At 40.7% G+C, this 21,698-nt stretch overlaps 1 protein-coding gene across 2 annotated transcripts in view; it reads right to left on the bottom strand.

The window, feature by feature from the left end:
* The window catches only part of cxxc4 (CXXC finger 4), a 29,028-nt gene extending 9,340 nt beyond the window's left edge, over positions 1-19,688 (bottom strand). The window contains exons 1-2 of one of the 2 annotated variants that reach the window (XM_036517251.1): positions 19,224-19,688; positions 16,120-17,055 (exon numbers count right to left, since the gene is read on the bottom strand). In XM_036517251.1, the coding sequence (XP_036373144.1) occupies positions 16,120-16,944 (825 nt within the window). In that variant the 5' untranslated portion in view covers positions 16,945-17,055; positions 19,224-19,688. The remainder of the gene's footprint in view (positions 1-16,119; positions 17,056-19,223) is intronic. The other variant, XM_036517253.1, reaches the window with a different exon arrangement.
* Positions 19,689-21,698: the final 2,010 nt, after the last annotated feature.

Genomic DNA, 21,698 nt, shown 5'->3' with positions numbered 1-21,698 from the left:
GCAAAACCATTTTTAAAATAATTTTAATATTAATTTTATAATGCCTGGATAAACATATCCATTCGAAGCAGCTTTGTGACATATTTTTCAGTATGGAACACTGCGGCCTTCCACACATATTCTACATCAGTCTTTTCAGTGGTCTGTGACCATGTCCAATCTTTTGATATACAAATAGGATTTTTCCCCTGCCTCCCATATATGTTTCTTAACAGAAGTGTGATGATGTTAGGGATTGATGCCCTTCGTACACCAGACTGGATGATGTCACACCCACGGACTAATTATATTCCCGATAACACCGTTCCCTCTCCAAACTCTGCAGCAATCTCAATGACCGCATGGCATCTTAATGACTTTCACTATCAATGGAGATGACTATCTGCACATCTCCCGTGTTTCTGAATATCCGTGATGACTCACGACATCGTCCAAATTCATTAGCATTTCAGTTAGATTACATCAACAGCGGCACGCACAAGTATCAAGGTACGTCACGTCCAGCCAAGTGCTGTTACATCCTGTTACACTTCAGTGAATGAAAGGACAGGAAGAGGACGCTTTTATGAAATACATACAGTCGTAAAAATGACAAATCAATTTACAGACTTACACAGATGGTTTGGGTCATTTTGGTACAAAGTTGAGAATTTCCTTCAACTGTGATTATTTTGAATCTTTCCCTCTTCACTATTAAGCAGTTGTATGATTTCAATCAAAGCAACCAGCAAATCTGTATTTCAGCATCCACAAAAAATAAGGACACACATAATCCAATACAGCAACACCCTGCAGCACTCTGAAGATATGAGAGAATATGGACAGATGCCCTGACAGTGAGAATGCATGGCACCATCTGTAGGGTCATTTTGACATCAGAATCTACCATTTGCCACCAGATAGTTGTTAGCTAGTTTATAAGATGGTAGCTATGTAACATTTGCCGTTAGTGGATCAGCAATGTTACCATAATAATCAGAAGGAAAAAGAGGTTTAAAATTTGGCACAGATCTATTGGCACCATTAAAAGCAAAACTGTTTAACAAAGAACTGATTTTTGTGACAATACTTACACATTACTGTGTCTGTTTTTACAACTGGCTTGCTAGATAGTGCAGGGAAGTAGGCCTACAAGATCTTTGTGCTTAGCCTTTATATAATATGCTTTGTTGGTAGCAAGATGTTGTTTAAGCAGCTTGGTCTCTCTGTGTGCATAACTAACTGGTTAGATTTTTTTATATAACAACCTATCTACAACAACTTCTACAACAATTATAATCAGTTTGTTAAATATGTAGCTACCCATTATGTTATCTGTTTTATTTGAATGATTCGGAACTTGGAATCCTAGCTATATGAAAGCAGATTCAAATAAAACCCCTTTTGCAAAGCAAAAGAAATTTGATTTCAGAACCCATTTACAGAAAACAATGGAGCTAGACTGTGGAATTACTGCCTTCTAGTAAGTTCATCCAGCTAGTTAACCGAACAGTTATCCAGATATTGTTCATTTTGCCCACCAGATACTAGCTCATACTTTCACACATTTTGGCTAAACGGCCAGTTATTGGAGACATAACGCCATCCAACTGTGTATTTACTGGAGAAAGACAGGATTTCATCTTTTAATTTAATTATTTCTCCCCGAGCATCATGCAGAGAAGAGGATACATAGTCTATAACAGGAGACAGCAGGAAACATCATGGAACTAAATTTTTGTAACTACTATACATTATTACAGTACATTAAGGACCACATCAAGATGGCTATCAAATTAAAGTGGCTACTGTCAGTTGCTGGCCAGCCATCAGCAGCTTACCAATTGCTTGCAACTTGCTAGCTTGGTAATTAGTCTAATATTGCTATCTATCCTAAGGTATGATTTCAAAGTTTGACTGCTAGCTATGTAGGTTGTGAGCTCTCACACTTATTGTTAAACAGATATAACCTGGTCATTGTGCTTGAAATGTTCCTCATAATGGCTCCAACAAATCTCAGATGCTTCTTAAGTGACTAGAAAACAGCTATCAAGCCAGCCCGACAGATACACACAAGCAACCACACACACATGTAACAAAACCCCCATTTACCCATTGATTTATACTTCAATGGGTATGAAGTGAATGATTGGAATACAGAAAGTAGAAGATACCACTAGTTTTCAAGCCGCAAACACTGAAAAAGTGATATTTAGACAAGCAGATAGCCCACATCCTGGGTCAAAAGCTGTCAGTTAGTGACGAGGAAAATCAGCATTCTATAACATTCAGCATTTTAGCTTAAAATTACTCAGTGACGTACATACAAGTGATAAGACCATAATGTAGTTTTCAGAAGAGTTTTCACACAGGGGTAGTGAGCCTACTTTTCAGTATAATTTATATGCAAAGCATTTTTTTGCTAAGGCTTGTAGCATACTGCAAGAAAATGAAGGTGCAGCTTCAACTCAAAAATATGTACAATGATCTAAAACTAAAAATAAAGTATAAACAATTTCTTGACTGTTCAAGATACTTCTAGACAACACAAAACAACGCCAGGCCATAAATATTTTGTCGTTACCAGGTCTTGAGGGTCTTTGAAAAACAACAAATAAATAAAAAAAAGGTTAGGTGCTTGTGTGTTGTTTGAGGCCAGGTATAACAATATTATATTTGTAATGAATTTGCTTAATCTGCCTGTTGAAGGGGGAGGGTTACTGGTTGATTTCCACAGAGAATCATCATCCTTAATAGCAATAATGGTGTCCTGTAGCACATCAAAGATGACCAGCCCACCTCTATCCACTCATAATGACAACACAATCAGACAAAAATCCGTTTCCGCATCTCTTCCTCAAAAATATTTCCCACTGACAACACATGGGTAAGTTCTCCGACTATAAAGTGCAGCTGATGTGTATAACAAGTATATTTGGGCAAATCAAGGTAAGTATGCTGTGGTTCTTTGTGAGTAATGAGGAATCGCAATACATGGTTTTTGCTGACTGGGCAGTATGGAGAATAATTCTCTGTTGAAAAGGCTTGGTGCTGTGGGAGAGGTGTGGTTATGTGGGAGATTAAACAGAGGAGCAAGGCAGGGAAAGGGAATCCATCTCCTTTCAAACATCCCAAAGCAGATTATTATTTTTTTTTTTTCTGACAGCATTTAGCTTCAATTCGAGACCTTTCACAGTCTCCTGACATGATCTTTGAACTTCAGCAAGAAAGTTTTAAAATAATGCTAAACAGACAGACAGCTCTGTACAGCATAGTGAAGCTGGAGGGCCAAATATTCTGCAGGCCTTGCTCATGGATTTGGTGAATGCAATTTCAACATGGCATTTCTACTGGACGCCATATTAAAACTGAGAAAAAGATCTCCTTGAGAGACTGCTAGAGCTGCTGAAAGACCGTGAGTACTGCACACCCTTTCCTGACATAAAAATTGATTTAAAAAATAATTTATCTCAAATGTACCACACAGTCTCCTTATTGACATATGCCAAAGTTCTGAAGCTCCTGTTACAAACTACAACACAAGCAAGACTCACTTTTTTCCAGAAAGGTAAAGCAAAGGTAAAGCTGAAACAAAGGAAACCAAAAAAGGCTATGAACAACGCTTTCTTAATGTAAACCTGTTTGTGGAATACCATCACACTAAAACTCACACTCACTTCAGTCGTAGTTTTATAATTATCGTGAACTTGTGTAAACAGTGCCCACTGTGTTCAGAGGAAATCCACACAGGTTACCTGCAGAACCTCTTCCAAACACTGCCCACTGTACCCTTAAAGCTAGAGATGTCTGTAGATTGATAGCATGGATTTCCTAAAAATGGACCACATAGTCGGCTGAGCGCACATCACACAGAAAAAATCTGTCTCTGCCATTGTTGAAGAGTTTTCCGATTTCCTTGCTGTTTATGAATATTCTTGAGGGGATGTGATCTAAAACAGAACATTTACAGTCGACATAGGAATGCAAACAGTACTGAAACCGCCTGCTACGCCCTGGACGGCAAAAAGTAGGAGTTGAATATCTGGTCTTAGTAGTTTACCATTGTCGGTAAGTCTCCCATTGTAATTCTGAGGGATACAGTGAGTCACAGTTTCCAACCTGACTGTGTGCCATACTATATATGCACTCATCCAACAACCCATGCATCAAACCCATTATCGTCTACATAGCTCTCCTGTCTTGTTCATCTCCCTGCTTAATATCCTAATATACATTTTTCCAGCCAGAGTTTGTAAAATATTTCGACATTTAAGTTTCAGCATTACAAGAGGATCAATGCCATTACAACTGCCTTTGTAGAGAGAGGTATCTAAAAACACCAGCACATATGCTAAAGCTGCATATTAGCATAGCGCAGGCCTTATTATCATCTAGCTCAGTTACAATGATTGAAAGGAGATGGAGAAGAGCAGCCCTCAGCAGATGCATTTATGCACCGCTTAGATTCTTTTTTAAATTGAATATCAGGTCTCTTGTAACAAAATAATGCTCATTACAAAAAGCACCTGCAACCCAGCAATTCATCCTCCACACACAATAAAGTCACCACATCACACTACCACATTGTGTAAAACACCTAACTTGAGAAAGTGTCAACACACAGCAGCTAAAACGCTCCACATTTTCAAAGGTATTTAGGGAAAAAAAATCACTCACAGTAGCTGCACGTGGTATACTGGTGGTACAGTTCTCCAGCTTTGCCAATTTTCTGTCAACCGGGAACACACCCACACATACAAATGAGTGAGCTGGCCTCTCAGTAAGAGCACTCACCCTGCTGCAACTCCCAAGATGCATCACACTGCTCATTTTTGTCCCACAGGCGTCTGCCTCAATCAGCCACACCACATGCTCTGAGGATACACGCACAGTATCCTCCTCTCTCCTCTGTCCAATAAAACACACACACACATCTATTCTGCTTACACTACACCAGTGTTTAAGTTCGGATTTTTTTTTTTTTTTTCATCTTTAAGCGTGATTACATCGTGACGCCGCGAGCGGGCTTTCCGTCCGAGGGGCGGGCGCCGGCGGCTAATCCTGACCCCCCAAGCCAAAGTTCTGTGGCACCTCTGCTGCGTGGACATAAATAATGAATGGAGGAACACGGCGGGACATGTGGCCAGTGGAGCTCCGAGATGCGAAAAACAGCATGCGGCGAAGGAGACCTCGAGTGAACGCGTGCGGCCGCGCCTTCGGCTCTTCAGCCAATACCTGCCTGCTCTATACCCCCCCCATCCCTCCGAACGACAGAAGGCTTCATGACGTGAGATGAGGGGCCGTGTGGGTGTACTGGAGCGGAGGGTAAATGAGGCAACACTCTGCCAACTCCAGGAGAAGTTATATCAGAAGAGGAGAGCAGGAGTGGGTCTCATCCTTTCCAAGCAGACTCCTTGGCATATGTATAGGAGCCCCAACACACCACAGCCAGGTCCAGGGCTCTAAATTACCCCTACATTAAGCGCTAGGAGTACAGCTTTCTCAATTAATTAATAGCAGCGTGTGCTTCTTTGTGCATACTGTACACACGATTGTCAATTCTGTACTCTGCGTCTAGCGGTTTGTGACAGCACACTGCAAAAATGTGCTTTAACAAATCAATTTGTTTATTGTGATTGATGTGCTGCTCGCCATTTCACAGCATAGATTCTTCAGCTTCTAAAATGCAGCACAATTAGCACACAATTTCAAATCTAATTGGAAAAAAACAACACAAATCAAAAACAATGTAAGGTTATAGACAAACCCACTCTGAGTAAAAAATGAACATTTTCACTGTCTTTACATAAAAATAGCCCCACTTGAGCAGTTTATCCCATAAAAAAAATACTGTAATTCCTGGAAACCATTTCACCGTCGAGTTACACTACACTACAACCTGAAGACATTCCAGACGTACAGTGCTGGGTTGGTTCAGCGTGGTCTTGTGGAACTGGTCTCTTAATCATGAACATGAAGATTTGATGCATAGCACACAGACTGGATTCCTCCTTTAATGGTGAGATTCAAAGACAGGAGATAGCTACTTATCACACAAAACCAAGCTGACATTTGCTTTAAGGTGGAATGAAACTGGAAACCGCAGACTCTGGATTGTGGCCTTTTTTCCAGCTCTCTATAAATGAACACACTACAATGATTTCAGAAAGAAAAATGTGCGCTAAATTGAAAATAACAGAATAGTTGATTTATAAGGTTTCTTCCACATAAGACTATGAACCTAACTGAGTGGAAACTTCTCTGAGGGAGAAGATATTTTTAACAACTTTGAGATGTGAACTTCTGTGTGTTTCAAAGAATCCTGGAAAGACTACTGTAAAAAGCTAGAGGAATATCTCTTATGAATTTCCTTTTTGCTGAACACCAATGCTAACTGTTGACTCCATCAGTCAAAAAAAACTATTTCTTATTACTTATTTAAAGTATCTAATGTTAATTACTAGCCAAAGCTGAATTAGTTAGCACAGTCTCCTTTTGAAGGGTTTGCCAAACATGTCCAATGCAAAAGGGCAAAGAGGTAACATGACATAAGCACAGCATAGATTTTAATGCCAACCTCACACCTAAATAGGTCTCAACTCAAATTGCCCAGTATGCTATGCCTTGAGCCTAGCTGTAGTCTGTCAAACACTGTGGTCCTGCAAATTCTCCACACCATGAGACATTTCATCTTCCACATATTTCATGTGATGACAGATGTGGGGATCGTGAGACGACTGCTTTAAAGCGCTGTCTTTCAAACGTGACATTAAACCGAGGCTTCGAACTCGCCGCCGTCATTAAAGATCCCGTGGCACTGACCACAAAGAGAAGGGTTGATTTCTGGCCAAATTCCCAACCCTGGTTCCCTAGGTCCAGCCATCTAATCATCTTCCATTTTAACTGGCTAAATAAATCCCTGCCCCTCCACCTCAGATGATGTGTGGAGAACGCTCTGGCACAAAATGGCTGCCTTTGCATCAGCTAGGGGAAAGCTACTTTCTGTTGATTGTTGAGGTGGGTAATTCTCCACCTCCATTCCATTAATTGTTCTGAAATCCTTGAACTGTGTGCATGGCACTGTGGAAATGCAAATGTAAATATCATTACAGGCCTTAGCTCCAATGGTACACTGGCACCATACTGTAACTGTTGGCATTAGAAGGGTGCCAAACACCACACTATTCTTGTTTGTACAACGTAATTTTAGGGTGCAGAGCGCCTCATTATTTTTCCATGTTCGTTTGTTTGTTTTTTAGCCTGACTGAAAAATACCAGCCAAAAATTAAGGCAGTATATCAAAGACTCATGAAACCTCACAGGTTTGCAGGTAGCCAAGGGAATAAGCCACACATCTAGTACACTATTGATTGGACTCATGGTGGCACACTAATAGACTCATGGATTTTCCAACGATGTGGATTAAAAAAGAAAAAGAAGTGATTAAATGGCATCTTCTCTGTTGGACCAACTGCGGTCGCTTTCTCTCAAAAACATGGCTACTGCAGACCTATCAATTCAGCATTTGCACAATGCACACAAATGACATCCAACTTGCCAGCCATCGATCATATGAAATTTGTGAGTGTTATTAGTTAATCCATTCAGGGAAGCACCACATTAAGAAAAGCTCAAAACCCCATGGATTATAGACTGTTATACAAATTGGCTTGAAACTATGTTTTTGAAATATTTAGCTAGTAGTGACAAAGCATGCATTTTTGAGTCGGCTCTTTACAGCTTTAAATGGTTTTCTTATTATTTGCACATCACATGATTTGGTGACAATTATTGATTTTGCATCACCTGGTTGCAACTGATCAATTAAGGTGAATGGCTATAGAAGACAACGGCTATGGCAGACAAAGCTGTCAGCATTGCCCCACTGAAAGACACTGAATTCAGAGCAAAGAAGTTGAATAAACTATATTACTGTTTTTCAGAATTTACCAGATGAGATAAATAATGCGACATTTATTCATATTCAGAACATTTCATTATCAAACTTCTTTCCCTAACCCACCCATGCCACAGCAAAGGAATTCTCTAAATAATGACAGATAAAAACTCTATGAGCCAACTAATGTGCCATTCAAACATACAAAATATGAATGGCACATATTCAGAAACAACTAGTCCTAGCAAAACGCAGTACAGTGTACACATACTATCTTAATGGTACTTTTGAAAACATGGATGTCAGGCCATCAATAAAAACTTTTTTTATGTTGCTGCCTAACATTTAAATACTTTGTGCTCATGTATCACTGATAGCATTGGCCTACAATTTGGTATAAGAAAATCTTTCTTTAACCCTTTATGATTTCTGCTCATTACAAGATTCTGCCTTTTACAATGTGACTGCCATGAGCCAATCAAACCGCAGCATTGATTTTAGGGCTAACTTGCAGCACAACTCAACCGAATTACTTGGTATAAACTGGCATCACTCTAGACATCTATGTCACAGATGAGAATAACACTTGCCTGTGACACACTTTTTTTTAGTATGGGGAAGTACAAACTTGGGGGGGGGTTGCTTGCCTATCAGGCATGTAGCATTTATAACCTTCAAAAATAAAGTCAGGTGAATTTTTTATGTGACTTGGATTATCATTATTATCAAGACCATCTCCACAGTGTGTTAGACATTCAAAGCACATAAACTAATAAAAGACTTGTGAGAGAAAATGATGTTGTTATACAGCTGTTAAACTTAAAATAAGTAAAATAAATCTTAATTATCAACTTTTGGCAGTACATCTTGCAGGTATGGCCTGATAATAGTCTTAAATCAGTACTCAACTAATTTTCTACTAATATTCTTCATAAAAATAGCAAATCCATGTACATAGCAACTAATGTTTCAACATGGCCATGTTGGACTTCGAATAAATACTATAATAATCTGTTCCCATAATGGAGTTTTGACAATTCTGGACACATTTTCAGAAGACCTTACTCAAGAACTTTAAGTAAGATGCACATACATGAAACGACAGGTCTCTCTCAAGTGTCATATAAATCCATAAAAACATTAGCATATTCAAAACAACTTTTGCATACGCACAATACAGGTCACAACCTATCAAATAAACATTACTTTTAGTCCACTACTCACTACACAGTAAAGCACAGTCAAGTGAAATTCCATCATCTAAACTGTAACTGCAAGTAATTCTTATTATTACCCTATTACTATTATTATAAAAAAATAGATCGGAAACAACACATTGTTTAAAAAATGGTTCAATGTAACAAGCACAGAAAACCAAAATAACACGGACCATAACTGATTGGTCACTTTAACAAGAAGTTGTACCAAACGTGTTGTACTGCAATTACAACATTTTGATGCTTATGCAAAAACACTATCATTCATATAATTACAGCGGACATGATCAAGAAGTAGATATAAGATGGCAAGCAACTATGCAATGTGTGTTTGAAACAGGGCTAATCTAACCAGACAACCTCCTGCTTAGCTCTTCTAGCCCTCTACTGATTGGATGAAGAGAGGGGTCACTGTCTGTCAAACATTATCGTTTCCTGGGGGTCTTAAATTCCCCATTATAAGCAATTCCACTATCTATTATCACAAACACTGCAATCAGGAAAATACCAAGACTTTTTTTCGGTTAGTTTCTGTTTTAGAAAGAATTCACCTGATGCCATTAACAGATACGTTGGGTATTTTTTTCTTGAAAGCCTCAGGGCCTCAGGGTCTTCATCAAAAGCATTAAAATATTTCTGCTTGCACAGTATCAGATGTTTGCCATGAAAAATTCATATCGGAAAGGAGCCCACAAAGGGAAGCTTAACGTACAATTGGACAGTCATCCATTGAGATGCTAAACCCTGCTTCACTTCACTCACAAATTGTTGTCAAAAATGAAATTCCACATAAATGTGATTAATTTCATTGTAGAGATACTTGTGGAAACAGAAAATTGATTATTTGAAACCTGGGACTAACTGTCCAATTCCTAAAAATATATCAGAGCTGTACCATGTCATTATCCCATGCCTGCACTTAAAATAAAGACATGCAGTCGGGGCACAAAGTGAAATATTCAGGATTAACAGCGTGATGCTAAATTGATTCCATGATTAATTTTCTACAAAAAAAATAAAACATAATTTTGTCAAATGATGGCATTCTCTTGTGGTACGCTTTGCCCTTAAATTCCAAAATATCAAAATCAAAACATTACAAAACCCTTCCATCTCTCGGCAGAGATGCTTCTCGTTTTACACGCCCTCTGTAATGAAGAGATACCTTTTAACTTCTCAGCCAGAGCGGCCATAAATTATTAATGGCGATCTGTTTAAAATTTAAAGTGCCACACATTAAGGTCCTCCGCACCTGCACTTTCACGCTGTCCACCCTCCACTGGGCGCCCGTCTCCCTCCCCCACCCCCCACCCCCGTAATACGGCCCCATAACAACCAGCTCCCCTCCGCTGCTCAACTGGGGGATGTTCAATCAAACCGGGGCGAAGGGGCCGCCGGCCCCCGCGGCGTAAGGGCGCGGTCTGGGGGGGCCTCCGATTACACCTCGGTCGTAATTGGTGGCAGTGGCAAAAACTATAAATTCTTTAGCAGGGCTGGCGTGCCCACAAGCAGGCCCGGGCCTCGGCAGCCTGGGGAATACGGCTATCTGCAAATGGAAGCTGACAGGAAATCCACAGCCGCGCGGCGAAAAAAAAAAAAAAACAGGACCTGCTCCTCTAAGTAGCCCCGGGTTCCACGCTGGGAGACGTGTATAATTAAGCGGTCGGCGTGCGGCTCGGGTGGCAAAATCCCATTGTCTTGACAGGAGCTTAAGGTTGCCCTTTGGGCCGAGATACACGACGAGGCGAGGCCTTTCCCTCAGACCCAGTCAAATTAATCTGCAGTTTTAAAGCTTGAATAAATCCAGTAACCTCCAGATCTGCAGATCTAAAGGCTGCCTGTCCCTTAGGCTTCACGTACTACACAACCCCCCCCCCCCCCCCCCCCCCCCCCCCCCGTCCCTCGGAGATTGGCTGGGAGCACTTTGCGTTATCTCCAGGGAAGCAAAGGTTGGGGGGGGGAGGGGAATAGGAGGCCACCAAATCATTCTTATCTATTCCGAGCACACCTAAAACAAATTAGACCTGGCTGGTGTCGTTTATTTGACTCCCTGGCTCTCATTAAGGGAATGTTTCTACTCTTTCCTTTTTTTTCATAAAAAAAACAGGATTCCAAAGGCACCGCTGCCTTATAATCATTTATTCATAACAAGCAGTGCAGAAGAGCACCTTTTTGCTGCACCTTTTTCAACAGCTCTGTATTCTTCTTGCACGTGGCATCTCTCACCTTTGACCTCTGTTAATTGTCAGACAGTTTTCAGGGACTCCCCTGCTCAATATGGTGGCCTTTCATATATATATTTTTTTTCATTCGCCCCATCATAATACAGCCAATAATATCAGATCCCCATCAATCACAGCTTGTAAAGGCAATGCTACTCTGTCCTTTGAGTCTTTATGATACCATATAATGTGGCACTGTTTTCTCACCCCATCCTCTTCAACTTAAATGGAAATCTCAGTCAAACACCCCACTCGTAAACTACCTCTGTCTCATTTGTAACGCCCTCTACAGTTTCACCTTAACACCAACAATAAAAAAGTAAACTACTTTTTTAAAATCCATAGTGTCAAAACAGGTTTAACTGTTATGAATTTAGTATGGGGAAACCTTTCTGATGATGACCTGAAATTAGGTTGAATTACAAACAATACTGAAAGTGAATATGAGGAGTGGTTACCTGTAGAGATTGATGTTGAGACTAGAAATATAAAATATTACTTTATGAACAAATATTTTATTATATTATGTTCCTTCCTGGTTTATGGCCTTCAGAGACTGTAGCATGAAACATATCAATCACTTCAGTCACTTACTATGGTGAAACTACGCAACCTCTGATCACCATTGGTTTCCCTAGCACAATAAAGCAGTCTCAATTCTCCTACCCACCCCATGTAATTTTGATAACTTTAGACTGTAAATAGCCCCGTACCTCATGAACGAATCACATTTTTACTCATTTATTTGGCGTTTTAGTGCTCCATTTTGAGCATATGGTAATACAGTCGTCTGCCCATGTAAGAATGGTAAGAGGAGTGTCATTCACTGGACTTCTACACTGCACTATCCTCAACACTCTTTATCATTATAACGTCATATCATTTACTCTTTCATCTCTAGCGCAGTCATCAAATGTCATAACAGTAAATAACGTGCATTTTAAAATATTTCCACTGCAGAATAATCTCTGCTGCAAAAATGAGAGAAAAGAAACTTTCCAGTGTCACTTCATGGCCTTAAGCAACATTTCAATAATTTATACAGGATTTATGATGCATTTCACACTTTAGGACTGTTTATGCACGAAACCTGCGAACAGACAAGCTGGGAAGATTTCAGTCTCATTCTCGAAAATGCAGCATCCACATTGCAAATTTCCCCACTAGGAAATACACTGTAATAATGGCACAAATTTATTAACATGAACTTTTACAGGGATGTCTTTACATATCCAGCTCAATAAAATGGAGGTTCAACAGACACAAACTGGCCAAACCTCAAACACTTAAACTTAATGCTACACTACTACTCAATACTAACCTTGTAATAGCAAACCTGGCTTTTGCCCCGATCACTGTGGCACCGTCAACGGCACTTGTACATGTGTTTATGACATGAGGAGAGATTTGTTTTTATTTACAGAAATGGCAGTGATGCCGTACAGCCCAGATACAGGCAGAAGATCCAGCTCAGAAAATGTCAGGGGCAGATGCAAGACCTCCGCTAGACTAATCCATTCCGAGGTCAATAAGAGACAGAAATGAAACTGGTAGGGCTCGGCGCAGCTCCGCCATTGGGCAATCCTCTGGGGTCTTGAATTAGCGCGCTAAATTAAAGGGGGTATTAGATTAAATTGGCTCTCCGATTTCAGGGGTGTGAGTAAAATTTTGATTTGCATTTCCTGCCGCTGCTTAAGATATAATTAGTTCAGGGTGATTCCCATGTGGAAACAGTGACAGCCAAATCTAAATGGTTGCCAGTGGCTTATCACTCCTTCCAAGGCAAAAAGGTACCTCATGCGAATGTTTGTGTGTGTGTGTGTGTGTGTGTGGGCTGTGGGCATGTTTGTGTGTGTGTGTCTGTGAGAGGAGGGGGGAGGGTGTTACTAATGAGACCACTGGCAAAGCAACTAAGAACAGGTGTACGCACATCTTTGCCAGAATACCATGCCTTTTTGGGACCAGACTCACTCATTTTTCCAGACTCAAATTTCCATCAAAATGGACGCTTTCATATACACAAGTATACCTGTGACACACCTCCCTAAAGCTAGTTCTGTGAGTCTCCAATACATCCATCCACAACCCTTCAAACACAGACGCAGAGATGTCTCCAAAAGGCAGGAGGGAAAAAAATTACAGGTTCAGTGACCCGTAAAATAAATTACAGGACTTTGTCAGAAACCTTTTTTGCTTTTAAAGCAACTTTGGTTTTTGTTTTCCGGTGATTCCAACTGTCTTAGAAGATTAATGTTTTGCGAAACCGGGCCAGCGAAACACTCATAATGCAACACACAGTCTTCCTGGACACCTGCTTGAAACACCTGTTAGCACAAGATATACGGGGCAAACATCAAATGAGCTTTCCATTAGCCCCCCTGGCGAGAATTCCATTAACCGAAATAAACCACCTGTAACCTTTACATTTCGTACAATTGCAGTGTTTTAAAGGAGACGCTCCAAACATAGATCTCACAGCCAGGTTTACTGGAATTGTAATTAAATCAGACCTACAAGCCAAAGTTCTGCAGTAGCACTCCAGTCCAAGACCTCCAAATCAATATATTCATCTAGGTGCATTGTTTGTGGAAAATTTATAAATATTTATTATTGATTTACTCTTTATTAGATGGTGAACTTTGACTTTGAGGACTCCACTCCAACACTTCAATTAGTTGCAATTGCTACTGTATGTATTCTCCAGATTTCTTTGGCAAGGAATAAATTGGTGGACATGAAATGGACAGAGATTTGAACTGTACCGGTGCATTATGGGATATGTCTGTGTCTGTACGGTGAATTAAGGTGAAGGAGGGCAGAGTTCTCAAAGGCTTTGTAAAGACAGCAGCTCATATTACAGACTATGTCGGCCAAAATCAGATTATTCTTCCTTTGGACTGTGAGCTAAAATTCTGATTATAGGTGTGTTTAAAATGCATCATCAGGTGTTGAGCAGAACAGTTCAAAGATAAAAACACAATATGGCAGTTGATGGTGCCATCTGAATGAGAGCAGTGATGGTTCAAATCACTGCTACTTAATTATGACACTGCATTGAGATCCAGGATGCATTCTGATTGGGCAAACCCACATCTCGCACTTCCTGGTTTGTGAGGTTTGGAACTAGAGGTTTCAAATTTGCTCTTTAGCAAGCACATTTTACTGAGAAACCAGATGAGAAAAGAAAGCTGAATCACAATTAGAAGGCAAATGTGTTTTATATTTGCTATTTGATTGAGTAACTCTTGAAATAAACTATCAGACATTGACTTTTTAACCAAAAAAAGCTAACCTGTACGGTACAATTTAGTGAATAGTATATAAATGCAATGAATTCATGCCTCTCAGCTATAATAGAGCACATCTCAATTGCTACCCATTTTTGTAGCATTAATAATCATATAAACCAAAATAAGAAAAAGCCTCCCTTTCACAGGATGGAATAAAACACACACTTTAATGTGTTACTTCGCTAACTCCTCCCCCCAGGGGATAGTGCCAACATTTGTGTATTACCTGAGTGAGAGCTGAATCCAGCTGCAATTTATTCATAAAAAATGAAGTGTTGTGGAAAACTAACTTCGTGGCTCTACCCCCTTTCCAATCAAAGTAGGTATAATCAAGTTCACTTCTTCATACAATTATTCCACCAGATACCCAGATACCAAGCTTGTATAAAGATTCACTGCATTCATGTGGAGCATTCAAGTAGGCCTCTGTCAAGAGCCCCGGGAACAAAACTTAAATGGATAAGCAGGCATCGTTTTAACTCGGCGCTTGTGTTCTTCCATAAGTCTACTGGCACACAGTGCAATTTATTCAAGACATGTTTACATGCAAAATTATATGCAAAAAATCATCTGGAACAATTACGTTATAAGCATATCAAAAACATATCCCTCTCATTCAGGCTGAATTTATGTAAATGTTTTTATGAACCCATTGGTTATCATGTACTTTCCTTATATATATATAACTACACTGTCCAAACAGGACTACATCAAGCTACTGGCCCTACAATGTGATTCTTCCTTTATATAATCAATCCATTAATTAGCAATCACTGTACTGTAAAGTTAATCACAGTATTAGAAAATGTAGAAGGTATCATCTTAGTGCAATTAGTACGGGGTCCTGCATCATCACGGGTTAAACAGAACAATAATCAAAAAAGAAACTACCTCGGGTCTACTGCCAATCAATTCAAATGAAATCACCAACAGGAAAGCTGTCTGCTTTTGACCCATAACTCGAGGTGCTCTGAAAATGCATCTGCATCACTCTACATCTTTGCGGCGGCCGGGACTTGTGGGATATCGATTCGCCGTCCAGAGCCAGTTCACGTAATTGGTTAAAATGACCAAGTGCAGAGAGGGACGGCTCACTGCTGAAAACCATTTCCCAGCTCAGCTTGGAGCCGAGCCAAGCCCGGGGTTGTTCGGATGCGTTCCAGCCCCAGCCTGACTGGCAGCAATTAGGGGTGTCTGAGCCAAGCTCAGCTTGTGCTCCGCGCAAACACCCCTAATTACTGCCAATTAGGCTAGGCGGGTAGGCAGATTTGAGAAGCCGGGGATGTTCAGGCATGGGTGGGCATGGAAACAATTTTCAAGGGCTTAAACATGACTAAATGAAAAGGTTAATGCTTTGGAGTGCAGAGATAATAATAAAAAGCGAGAGAGGGTGAGAGAGAGAGAGAGGTGGGGGGGGGAGGGTGAGGGGGGGTTGTGTGTGTGTGTGTGTGTGTGTGTGTATTGGGGGGGGGGGGGGGGGGGGGGGGGGGGCGGGGGGTGAATGGCAGTCTCACCTCGAGCGGCGTGCCTGGTTTTTTCTTCAACTCCTCGCATTTCCTAAATTTGCAGATCTGGTGGCCGGTTTTGCGGTTCCGACAACTGCTACACACCCCGCAGTTGATGAGCCTCCTGCAAGGCGCGCAGACCCCACACCTTTTCCTCTTCTTCTTCGCAGGGTTTCCGCTGGACGCCGAGGAATTATTCTGCGGGCAGTCTGCCAGATTGGCAATTTGAAACGCACTGTCTGTAACGGCTGCCGAGGCTGCGGGGGAGTGAAGGGCTGTCATGACGATGACCCCGGGAGGTAATGAGATGCCCCCTAAAGCCGGAATAGCGGAAAAAGTTCCAACGCGTTCTGGGAGATTCATTATCTCTGCTTCAGCAGCGCCGCATTTCAGCTTGTTCATGCATTCTCCAGCTAAAGGTCTGCAGTGTTCGGGGGATAAGGTAGTGAGGAAATTATTATTTGCCATTTGCAACGTCTCTGGCGGCACGCCAGGCTTTCCCGGCCTCTGGGAGTCATTTCTATGCATGCTGGTCCTATTAGGGTTTATTGCTGCTGATTTCCTTCCCCAGAGCATAGCGTTATCACAGTTCCAAGGGGACACGCCAATTCTGGCACTGGGAAAAATTGGCGTCGTTATGCGAGCAATCTTTGCAGTCTGTGGAAATGCCCCATTCGTTTTATAAAAGTTTGCAAAAGACCTGTACCTTTCCATTTCTGCATTATAATCCAAAAGCTGGCTTAATCCACTTTCCTGAAGATTATCCTTTTGTAACAGAGATACATCAGCATTCTGTCCATTCTCAATACAAAGAGCATTGTTTATGTTAGACATGGCTGTTACTGTCTCGAGGTTTCACAAGAAAGTCTGGGGTTTGAATCGCCTTCGTCAAGCTCAAGCTGGTTACAAACAATACGTTACCATCCTGGTTTATCTTCTCCAGCACTAAAACAAGAAAACAACAATTACTGATACAACTGGCAAACATCCTTTCTAATCAATTTCCCCTTACCTACTTATTAAGAAAGATAAAAAAACACAGCATTTGAGGAATCTGCTGGCATTTCATTTATTTTCTGACTGGATTTTAATGAAACGTATCTCACATTCTCAGAGCTGATCCTTGTCTGGTGACAATTATATGATAGCATGACACACCAACATATCATTATAATGGGAAACAAACATTAGCATGCTTGATGAGACAGGCAGCAGTTAGCTCTATGTCAGAATTTTAAGGAATACAATTTTTAAAATTCCACCAATTCACAAAGCAGCTTTTCCTTTGCTGTTGTCAGCGATACTTTGCTAGTAACTGACAATAACAACATTTAAAAAATCAGCACAGTACAGCCCAAGCAACACTGTTTTTACACTGTTGAATTTTTTGTCTAAATTTCATGTCTCAGTCTACTTTTATGTTAAAAAAACTGACAAAACAGGTCTTTGCAATTAAATGGCCTTGATTACCATGATACAAGCACTATGCCTACTACACATGCTAACACATGGCTCCTTTCAATGAATTTAAAAGCAAATATATATAAATAAATATTATATATATATATATAATATTATATATACACACATACACAATGGCTTTTAGATTAAATGTGCATTGTGTATGGGAAAATGGGAAATGGGAAATATGATCCTTATGTCATAAGTAGTTCCACACAATGTAAATGCACCTCGGTCCGGCCTTTTAACAGCACCTGGTATCCATTCATTTCCAGCCTCATTACATTTGCTCAATGACAGCAAGATAGCCACTGGTGAATTTCAACCCAGCCCCATCCACAGACCCAACAACTGTAGTGTCAGCTGCCTTAGGGGACTCCATTTCCTCTCTCAAGTCCGCCTGGATTTTGTTTCCGCAGATAAAAGCCCATTAGACACTTCTCTGACTCCATTACCTGTTATGGGCTTCCCTTTTTAATTGCCAAACCCCATACGTTTCACCAACTCTTGCACATTTCAAAAATCTTTTCAACGGGCAGAACCGTGCATCATGCTGGAAAAATGAATTATAAACATGCATGCTAGGACCAGAGACACAATCATTTCTGGCCCTTTTGGCCTTAGGAATAATCAATCACAAACTAACAATTATCATTTCTTACTTTTTGAGAAGTAATTCATTCTTTGTTTCTGCTTAAACTCCACAAATTCACTTTGTACTTCTCACACAATGAAATATGTAACAAAATATTCATAGAGCCATATGTACCCTTTTCACTATATTGTATCATGCATTCTTACTTAATCAAATTTAAGTACATTTAAAATACAACTTTTAAACTGAAAGACTTGCGAGATCTAACTGGCGTAGGGTTGATTCCCAGGTAGGACAGTACTGTTGTACCCCTTATCAAGGCAATTAACCTAAATATCCAACAGTACAAATGGATTATATATAAAATGTGATCCATGGAATTTGCCCTGGATAAATCCATCTGCTTAGCGAATAAATAATAATACATTTTTATTTTTAAAATACAACAAAGCAGGACAGTACACAATATGTCCCGTGCTCTGTGTCTTTTGTTGTCACAAACCTAGGCAAGCAAGACAGCTTATACATGCATTATTCAAATATGGAAAATACATGAATAAAAGGACACACATGCGCTTTTACCCAAATATAACATAAAGACCGGCGACCAAACTAATATGGCTAACTAATCAGCCTTCGTCGAGGTCATAATTACTTAATCAATCCTTCCCCAGGGCAAAAAAAAAAAAAAACGACGCCAAAGGCAATCAAGTCACGGCTATTGATTTTCAACCTGTAAACAAAGTTTAGTGAAACAGAAATGCTCAATACTTAGTGAGAGGGGGGGAAAGTAAAGTGCGTCCGATTCGGATCGCCCTGCTGCCGCTGCAGCACGATGCCATTAATTACTCGCCGTCTGGTCTGTCGGAGACACTTAGATCAAAGGTCATGCATAGAAAATCCGAGGAGGGGTCTGAACGGCGCAATTAAACCGATAAATTAATCCGCCCGCGCCTGAATCACTTTGGCACCAGCACAACCAAGGTAAAATCGGGTTGTCAGAAAGCATGCAAATATGAGGTTGGGGGGGAAAATGGAAGAGCATCACATCACCTACCAGGTTCCCGATGAGAAGAGATTCCAGACGCTACCAGTCTGCCAATATATAGCAACGCATTACTGCACGGCGAGATGGGGGGAAAATAACGCAAGATTGAAGATACACAGTTCGCGTTCAAAACAAAGGGCGCATTTTACTGACTTCTATTTAAAGAAAAGTAGAAAAAGAAGAGAAGTGGGACGAAAGGGGGTTTTAAAAGCGGCTAGCAATGTACCTCGGAGCGGAAGGTGAAATACGGAAGGTTAGGTGTTTCCTCTTGGTCCGGGGTGTATTGTGTCGCAGCCGAGTGTTAGCTCGGTCCGTGTCTCCTGTCGCTGCGTGTGGCTGATTGGTGCTGAGGTGAGGAAGCTGGGATGTGGACACCTACTGATCATTGGCTGGAAATTACTATAGAAACATGAGGAGCACTTGGGAGGGGGATGGCTTAGGGCTCTCTGTTGGGAAATAGCATTGGGAAGCTGCGTCTTGAGCTTTTTTCCCTCTCCCCTCTTTCTTTCTCTCGCTATTTTTTAATTCGCACACATGACGAAGCGTTCGGAGGGGCATGGCATTTTAAGGATACGTCTCTTAATAGGGATTTTGTGGTTCGTTCAAAAACTTGTAAAATTAATTAGAATCGAGGCGTGTGGTGATTAAGATAAAATGCTCCTACCAGGGTGGTGTGCTGTTTTTTTCCGGAGAGAGACAGCCATAATTACGGAGACCTGCGTGCACGACCGCGGGGATTCATCATTATTATAAATTCTTCCCGATGGCCACATATGTCTGTAGGCTCGAGGCTAAATCGTTCTTGTGTATATTTTTGTGAATATATGCTCGTACTTGTACATATATATAATAAAAATACGCGTTTTATATAACAAAAAATGCAGTATAATCGAAATCTACATTATGCACTTTATAAACTAGAAAAAATAATTTATACTGAATAATTATCTATACGCAATATCACGTGCAAGCATAAAGATGTAGAGTAGTGTGCATATAAAACTATTTAATGAGCATAGCTACTCTAGTAGGCTACAATGATATAATCTTTATATGTCAAAAACCAGGTGGGTTGGAAATAATTTCCATGAAAAAAAATTCCTTGCATTTGTCTGGAACTGTAAAGGTGCTGGATATTGTGTGTTGTGCTGACACGATTCATCAAACTTCATGTATTTCCAAACACAGGAATAGCAACAAAGACTCACTGTTTTCTTGATGTCATGTCAGTTTATAATAGTTTATTATACTTTATGTATTGCAGAATAGCCATTACAGTTTTAAGGGTTATGATCAATGTGAAAGGGCTTAATGTCATACTTTAATGTCCTGATCTTTAACAGCATATCAAAAAAGTTGTTGAATGCATGTGGTTGGTAGCTAGTTATAGTTAAGTCAGTAATGGGAAGACTTGGGCAACAGAATGCATTAAACTATTTATTCTGTGTTGTAAATGTTTGGGTGACTTGAATCTATAAACACCTTTTGCCTTTCCCAGTGAAGCGCTTTCATTGAGTTGAGTCAGTCAATCATTGATGAAGAATTCTAATAAAAATGGCTTACAGCTGGGCCCTGATCAGACACACTGTAAACCCATGGCTTAGTGTTACTATTTGTATAAGATGCACATCACAACAGAGTCTGCCCGGTGCCCGACTCACAATGATTCATGATCGGCCAAGTATTTCCTTCCTTGTATTTGTTCCATCCACTGGAAGATATTTTGGTCATCAGTTGAAATTCACCCCTATTCAGGGAGAGAAAAGGTGAGGGAGATGTGTGTCATACCGCCATTTGTGTATCTGGGTCAGTTTTATATTTGGAATACACATGACCGCTGTTATATTTGATCACAGTCAATTCCCATTGAGATCGATCAGTGTTAGCATCATTGCTCAAGGTCTGTGTTTGATTTCAGAAGATATCTCTTCTCTAAATACAAGGAAGGAGCCAGTAGAAGTCAAAGTTTTAGAGAGTCATCATGAAAATTCTTGCTTTAGGTTTTGCTTCGGGGAGAACAATTTTTTTGAGATCAGTTAATTCATAGTGTAGCACTCAGGGACGGATGTGAGGCACAGAGTTGCCTTGGATGAATGTTTTGCCAGCAGTGTTGGGCCCTGTACATTTGCACATTGGGGATCCGTGTAAGCCTCAATGACTGAAAAACATTTTATCTTATGGGCATCCTCCCCTCCTGGGAAATCCACCTAGGTGGTCTTAACCTCCTCGGTGAGCCGCATGAGCGTGCGTTGCAGAAAGTGCCCGGAATCGGCCCCGCGCAACTGGCTTTGTTCCTGGCTGCGTGCCTCCTCTTTGCTCCCATATTTCCCCTCTCTCCGGATTTTAACTGAACTCCAAGGAGTAATTAATAACCACTGTGGCAGATGGAAGTGAAGCCAGCAATCTGACGATGGAAATAAGATCCTGGGGGGGGGGGGGGGGGGCAGTGAGCAGGGTCATGAGACATACGTGTATGTGTGTGTG

Source organism: Megalops cyprinoides, chromosome 22 (assembly GCF_013368585.1).
Source record: "Megalops cyprinoides isolate fMegCyp1 chromosome 22, fMegCyp1.pri, whole genome shotgun sequence".
In the NCBI taxonomy this organism is placed as follows: Eukaryota; Metazoa; Chordata; class Actinopteri; order Elopiformes; family Megalopidae; genus Megalops; species Megalops cyprinoides.
The sequence above is the reverse complement of the archived record's forward strand: the minus strand, read 5'-3'. Positions and strand labels throughout refer to the sequence as shown.